We start from the raw sequence: 7965 nt of genomic DNA, 5'->3' as shown, positions 1-7965 counted from the left end.
TCAATATTTACAGGCCATTTTGTGTTCTCACTCAGAGCTTCACAAACCCTGTTGATCCTCCCCCTGCTAGTTGGGTTGGTGCAGACAGACTTTCAGGAATCCCTTACAGTATCCAGGTTTATCCTTTAGCATGTTCAGTTTACACAACCAAAACCTCCTCACTAATATGACATCAGGTAAAAACCTTAGTCAGTGGGGAAGCAATGTAACCGAACACTCCAGATGAATGGTTCATAGTTAAGTGACTACCACAGTGTCCCTTTCTATCTGAAGCAGTAACATGGCTGCTATAGAGGGCCCTGGACTCCCCTGGGTTCTTTGGAGTAGCGTAGTGATATTCCTCCATTCAAATACCATGGCATACTGAAGGGGCCAGAGGCTAACCACCTGGCAGACTTGGACTGACTCTCAGATTCCTTTCATTCCAAACATACATTTGTTGAACACGTCGGTGCAGCATTATCAGTTTTGAAAGTAGGTGCTAACTCAGGTATTATGAACATCACCTTTTTTTGCACTCAATCCCTCCCTAAGATTGAAATGTCAGACTGTCTCTCATCAGCACCTGAGTTACTACTTCAGTGAAGTACATTAGAAGAAATGAACATACAGTTGACAGTAGAAATGGAGGAGGGGCAGTAAAGGGTACAGCAGTACATTTATTTCCCATATGACCCCCCCCCCCCAAGTCCTGCCAGCACCACCTCTACAGTTGAGTTTGAACGAACCGATATTTACAGAATGATTTAAAATGGGGTTTGATTAAAATACAGCTCTGACATCACTACAGTCTCATCATACAAAAAGGCCAAAAAAATTAAACAAAAAAGGACCAAAATGCACAATTTGATCTCCATTTGTCTTGTTGTACTGTTTTATTTAAATATTTTAAATAGAAATCAGGACAGACACCAGAAAAAGCTCAATTTTAAAAAAGACAACCGTAAACAGAAGTTAACAGAACTCAAACTTCCACACATCACCCTCTATTGAAAACTAATGGCAATGTACAGATTTGATCAATAATCAAAATAAAAGTGGAACATTGACAAAAAAAAAAACATGAGATGAGGGCTGTGGATTAAGGGGGAATTGAATGGTATCTCTAGCATTATTGCTGGGTGAAGCTGGTAACAGGTATAGTGCCTTCAAAAAGTATTCACACCCCTCAACTTTTTCCCACATTTTGTTTTGTTAGAAACTATATTTAAAATGTAGATTTGCCACTGGCCTACACACAATACGCCATAATGTCAAATAGGAATTGTGTTATGTAATAATGAAAAGCTGAAATGTTGAGTCAGTCATTAAGTATTCAACCCCTTTAAGGCAAGCCTAAATAAGTTTAGGAGTAGAAATTTGCTGAACTCATAAGTTGCATGGACTCACTGTGTGCAATAAGTGTTCAACATGATATTTGAAGGACTACCTCATCTCTGTACCCCACATACAATTATCTGTGAGGTCCCGCAGTTGATCAGTGAATTTCAAACACAGATTCAACCAAAGACCAAGGTTTTCAATGCCTTGCAAAGAATGCTACCCATTGGTAGATGGGTAAAAAAAAACAGACATTGAATATCCCTTTGAGCATGGTGAAGTTAATTACACTTCGGATGGTGTATCAATACACCCAGTCACTACAAAAAGACTGACAGCCTTCCTAACTCAGTTGCCAGAGAGGAAGGAACCCGCTCAGGAATTTCACCATTATGCCAATGGTGACTTTAAACAGTTACTGAGTATAATGGCTGTGATAGGCAAAAACTGAGGATGGATCAACAACACTGTAGTTACTCCACAATACTAACCTAATTGACAGAGTGAAAAGGAAACCTGTACAGAATAAAAAAACAATTAATACTTTTTATTCAGGACAAAGTTATGTTTGGAAAAATCCAATACATTACTGAGTAGAATTCCCCATATTTTCAAGCATAGTGGTGGCTGCATCATACGATGGTATGCTTGTAATGGTTAACGTCTGGGGAGTTTTATATGATAACAACAACAAAAAATGTATGTAATGGAGCCAAGTACAGGAAAAATCCTAGAGGAAAACCTGGTTGTCTGCTTTCCACCAGACACTGGGAGATTAATTCACCTTTCAGCAGGACAATAACCTAAAATATTAGGCCAAATCTACACTGGAGTTGCTTACCAAGACAGTGAATGCTCCTGAGTGGCCAAGTTACAATTTAAATCTACTTAAATCTATGGCAAGACCTGAAAAATGGTTGTCTAGCAATGATCAACCACCAATGACAGAGCTTGAAGAATTTTTAAAAGAATAAATAGGCAAATGTTGCACAACCCAGGTGCGGAAAGTTTTTAGAGACTTATGCAAAAAGACAGCTGTAATCGCTGCCAAAGCTGCTTCTACAAAGTATTGACCCAGGGGTGTGAATACTGATGTAAATGAGATATTTCATTCAATACTTATGAAAAAACATGTTTTCACTTTGTCATTATTGGGTATAATGTGTAGACGGATGAGAGATTTTTTTAATTTAATACAAAATGTGGAATAAGTCAAATGGTATGAATACTTTTGAAGGTACTGTACTACCCCCATTTTGCTTTGCTTCGGTCACTACTCTTCTGTCCTCTGTTAAGCATCCTCTGCTCTCAGTATTTCCATATGGAAGTGTCCATGGCTGATGACCAAATTAGCCGCATAGAAGCAAAAGCCCCATAGGTTTCCCATGACGAGAGAAGGAGAGGACTCCTTGGACAACGTGGGTGTAGGGTGGGGTACTTAAAGGGATCATCACAATAGGCAGAAGATGTCCTTTATCACAGTGTTAAACAGTGGGGGTGGGATGGAGAGGGGGAGAAAGCATGCTTCCTACAGAGCCTCTAATCCATCCCACACATTACCAGTGGGAGCCATGAGAGGGGAGGACATTTGCATTCCGATTCACAGCTGATCCCATACCATGGAATAGAAGGAAATGGTTTTTAAAACCCTGTGATACCCCCTGGAGCCCAGACATTTCATCTTCCTCTCCATCTCTCCCAATAGCAGGATTGCCCCTCTTCCACTTATCTGTTTTGGCAGAAGCCTTGAGTGCCGTCGGGGCCTGCTGGTTGGCGGACAGCATGATTGTTTGATCGGTCCTCTGGAGGTGTGGTAGAATTTGTACGCCCTGGTCTGGAGGTAGGGAGAAGGCCAAGAACGGATATAGTCAACTACAAAAATAGGCTTTAAATCAATAGTTGGGCTTCCAAGCTGTTTTTTTTATTTTCACTAAATAAATCTATTGTAAATTGAGCAGATACAATAACGATCCATTAGAAAGTTGTGACAAGATTCCCAGACTTTGTTTACAGAATCATAGAGATGATGGTGTCTGTTCTAAACATGTACAGGTATACATACAGTACACTTGGGATTAAGAACTGTAACATAGTAGATGTGCAGTGGACACAACATTGCCCAGCACTGTCCAGTGGTAACAGGTGTAGGTGTGTGAGGTATTTATTTACCTGTCTGTGTTGGGCTTTTCCTGAGGCGACTCTTCAGGGCTGGCACTGCCCAGTATTCTCTTCCTGGCCTCAGCGTACTCCGCTTCCCGCTGGGCCAGGGACTTGACCTGTGGCACGGGCCGGTTCTGGCCCTGGGGCGACCCTAACGACCCGTTACTGGAGGGCCGCTTCAGAATGCGGATCTGGGGCGGGGGCGCAGCGTGTGGGGAGTCGTCCTGGATCACGATGCCCGTCTTCAATGGCGACTGTGTAGTGTTATTACTGGACACTCTGGGAGGCAGATGTTTTGAGTAATGAGGTTATGAAATGCACATGCCATTAATTAATTGACTATATTCCAAAAATCCTGTTCATTATTAGAAATGTTTGCTCTATGACTTGTTTGATTAATGAGTAATGTATGAGTGAGTGCATCTTCTGAAGGCCAACAGTGTTTCAGAACTGAGCACTTTACTCACTTCTCTTTCTGGCTGATCCTAAGCTTTCCTTCTAATCTTCTGTCCATTTCCTGCATTTAAGAGACAGAACAGAACGATCGGTCATTAAAATGCAATTGTACATTTCATACATCATGAAAAATTCTAACATTAAGCCAAATGCAACTTAAAAGGGGTAGCCGGGGAGAGTAACGTTAGCAGGTAGAAAGGGGGAGTGGAGGGTGGCTGCAAACCATGGAGGGCTGGATTCTAATTTCAAAGTTATTTATACACTGGCAGTAAAACCATAGCAAGGCTGAAATACAGGATTGCTAGTAGCTGGTAAATTGACGTTAAAGATGGAAACCCGTTTGACACCATGATTTGTTTTCAAGATGCAGAAATATTACCGCTAGATATAGGTGCACAGAAATCAGTATAAATGTTTATGAAATATGCATTAATTCATAAATGATTGACACACAACTAACGTTAGCCAGCTATACAAGACATTTGGATTTTAAAGTGAAGCTACCTAAAGCGTTTCAACAAGCTATTTTGAACATTCAGGGCAATCTTCCATCACATCAGGTCCAAGGACAGCTTTGGCTTGCTTTTCAGTTGTGGTAATGTCATCATGCCAGTCATTAGCTAACGACGTTACTGGCTAGTTCAAACAAACCGGCGTTAGCTAACGTAATGTCATTAGCTGGCTAACTAGTAGCGTTATCTAGCTGGCTAACGTTGCTAGCCTAACAATATGAACATACCAGTATCTGGCTAACTAACGTTAACTGATTGGCTAACGACGTGGCTTTAAATAGCTACGGTAGCTAGCTAACGTTAGCCATAGCCCGATAGCTAGCTGGCTACCCGTTGCCAATCGGTCAAAAATACTAAATCTGTGGTGGTTGCTGACTGAATGGCTAGAAGTTTAGGTTAGCTTGCTAACTATGCTGGTTGCCGGCGAGAAGAAGAGGCTAGCTAAATGTAGTGGCTGGTTCGACTGGGCCATCATTGCATTTCCTGTGTCAGTTCCCTGGCTCGAATTTAATATTAGCCAGTTAGCTATGTCTAAAAATATCTGTCCCACTTCGTCTTTCATTTCTGGCATTGCTTGCTAACTTTACTAGCTATCCATGTTAGCCAACTAACTTAAGCTAGTTAAGCGAACGTTGGTCATACGGACTGCCTAACAATGTGTCAAGTGACCCTTTCCTCAGCAAAAAAAAAAGCCAATGCATACTAACTCCCACAGATCTCCATTGTAGCATATTCTTACCCCACTGTCCGCTACTTAATCACAACTTTGGGAAACTTCATCATCCATGTTGCATTCTTTCAGACACGCTGAAGAGTTTCGTTCGTGGGCACGCCAGATCCGCCCCTTATCCCACTCGCTGACATCACTTGGTTTTACGAACAAACATAGCCAGAGCACGGCGTAGAAAGGTTTGTGTTCCGAACGAAATGACGTTTCACAGTTGCCATGCCTCTCCCCTGCTTAAAAAAAAAATGTAAATTATGATTTATTAAGCAGTAACATGCAAAACACAAGACACAGAACAGCCAGAGGGATTACACAAATAAATAAGGAAGATAAGAAAAAATAATAATACAAATCCACATTATATTAAATCAAATACAGACATGTAGCGAATACATTTTTTAAACATTTTGTTTTGTATACGTTTTAATGATTCTAAATAGTTTTCCAAATCAGATGAAAAATGTAAGAAAAAGTGCTTTTTCTTCATAAATGTTGATTTGTGTATGAAAATTTGTCCTAATAAAATAAAGGGATTTATGACATACTGACGTTCAATTGTGGAATCAGTGTAGTAAAATAATATGTCAAATTTAGATATTTCAATGGTTGTATACATTTTGTTGCGAAGATTTAGTTTTACATCAATCCAGGACACCTCACCATGTAAACAATTACAATAAGTGTTCAATAGATTCAGTTTCTAGTTCACAAAAAAAGGATTCACTGGTAACATCAGGTATATATTTAGAAATGAGTGTGAGGATGTAAAAATCACTAAAACCTCTCCAAAATCTGGATCGTCACTAGCGATGGACATTTCGAGTTTTTTCTGTGAGCCGGATCATTTGGTTTCGTTCAACTAAAAGAGCCACTCATTTGGCTCTTCGTTCAGTAAGGCTTATAAATGGAAAAACCATGAAAAAGAGTCAATCTCTCATTTAAAGCCCAAAACATTGCCTAACATTATGTCAGATAGTGAAATGTGAGTTCAAATACATGCTTACCATACCCAATTATTAGATGGCCTACAAAAAATATATATAATTATGCACTTAAAAAAGTAACATGGACCAGAATGAGACTCTCTCCTCACTATATCAAATAAAACTAAATGTTATTGGTGCATACACATATTTAGCAGATGTTATTGCAGGTGTAGCGAAACGCTTGTGTGCCTAGCTCCAGCAGTGCAGTACTATCTAACAAATCACAACAATACACACATCTACAAGTAAAATAATGGCTTTAAGAAATATATAGTCCAGAGTATAAATATATATGTATGCATGTATATACAGTTGAAGCCGGAAGTTTAAATACACCTTAGCCAAATACATTTAAACTCAGTTTCACAATTCCTGACATGTAATCCTAGTAAGAATTCCCTGTCTTAGGTCAGTTAGGATCAGCAATTTATTTTAAGAATGTGAAATGTCAAAATAATAGTAGAGAGAATAATTCATTTCAGCTTTTATTAATTTCATCACATTCACAATGGGTCAGAAGTTTACATACACTCAATTAGTATTTGGTAGCATTGCCTTTAAATTGTTTAACTTGGGTCAAACGTTTTGGGTAGCCTTCCACAAGCTTCCCACAATAAGTTGGGTGAATTTTGGCCCATTCCTCCTGACAGAGCTGGTGTAACTGAGTCAGGTTTGTAGGCCTCCATGCTCACACACACATTTTCAGTTCTGCCCAGAAATGTTCTATATGATTGAGGTCAGGGCTTTGTAATAGCCACTCCAATACCTTGACTTTGTTGTCCTTAAGCCATTTTGCCACAACTTTGGAAGTATGCTTGGGGTCATTGTCCATTTGGAAGACCCATTTGCGACCAAGCTTTAACTTCCCGACTGATGTCTTGAGATGTTGCTTCAATATATCCACAGAATTTTACTTCCTCATGATGCCATCTATTTTTGTTTCATCAGACCAGAGGACATTTCTCCAAAAAGTACAACATTTGTCCCCATGTGCAGTTGCAAACCGTAGTCTGGCTTTTTTTATTGCAGTTTTGGAACAGTGGCTTCTTCCTTGCTGAGCGGCCGTTCAGGTTATGTCGATATAGGACTATTTTTACTGTGGATATAGATACTTTTGTACCTGTTTCCTCAAGCATCTTCACAAGGTCCTTTGCTGTTGTTCTGGAATTGATTAGCACTTTTCACACCAAAGTAGGTTCATCTCTAGGAGACAGAACGCATCTCCTTTCTGAGCGGTATGGCGGCTGCGTGGTCCCATGGTGTTTATACTTGCGTACTATTGTTTGTACAGATGAACGTTGTACTTTCAGGCGTTTGGAAATTGCTCCCAAGGATGAACCAGACTTGTGGAGGTCTACAATTTTGTTTCTGAGGTCTTGGCTGATTTCTTTTGATTTTCCCATGATGTCAAGCAAAGAGGCAGTGAGTTTGAAGGTTGGCCTTGAAATACATCCACAGGTACACCTCCAATTGACTCAAATGATGTCAATTAGCCTATCAGAAGCTTCTAAAGCCATGCCATAATTTTCTGGAATTTTCCAAGCTGTTTAAAGGCACAGTCAACTTAGTGTATGTAAACTTCTGACCCACTGGAATTGTGATACAGTGAAATAATCTGTCTGTAAACAATTGCTGGAAAATGTACTTGTGTCATGCACAAAGTAGATGTCCTGACTTGCCAAAACTATCGTTTTTTAACAAGAAATTTGTGGGGTGGTTGAAAAACGTGTTTTAATGACTCCAACCTAAGTGTATGTAAACTTCCGACTTCAGCTGTATCTAAGTGAGTCTATGAAATGGCTAA

General features: G+C 39.8%; 1 protein-coding gene across 1 annotated transcript; it reads right to left on the bottom strand.

The window, feature by feature from the left end:
- Nucleotides 1-2471: 2471 nt before the first annotated feature.
- Nucleotides 2472-5366, bottom strand: LOC115165876 (SUZ domain-containing protein 1). The gene is made up of 4 exons (XM_029719324.1): nt 5188-5366; nt 3948-3997; nt 3490-3759; nt 2472-3154 (listed from the first exon to the last, which is right to left on the bottom strand). The coding sequence occupies exons 2-4, from the start codon at nt 3992-3994 to the stop codon at nt 3046-3048; spliced, it is 426 nt and encodes a 141-aa protein (XP_029575184.1). The 5' UTR covers nt 3995-3997; nt 5188-5366; the 3' UTR covers nt 2472-3045.
- Between the last annotated feature and the right edge of the window lie 2599 nt (nt 5367-7965).

This window comes from Salmo trutta, chromosome 28 (assembly GCF_901001165.1).
Source record: "Salmo trutta chromosome 28, fSalTru1.1, whole genome shotgun sequence".
Classification (NCBI taxonomy): Eukaryota; Metazoa; Chordata; class Actinopteri; order Salmoniformes; family Salmonidae; genus Salmo; species Salmo trutta.
The sequence above is the reverse complement of the archived record's forward strand: the minus strand, read 5'-3'. Positions and strand labels throughout refer to the sequence as shown.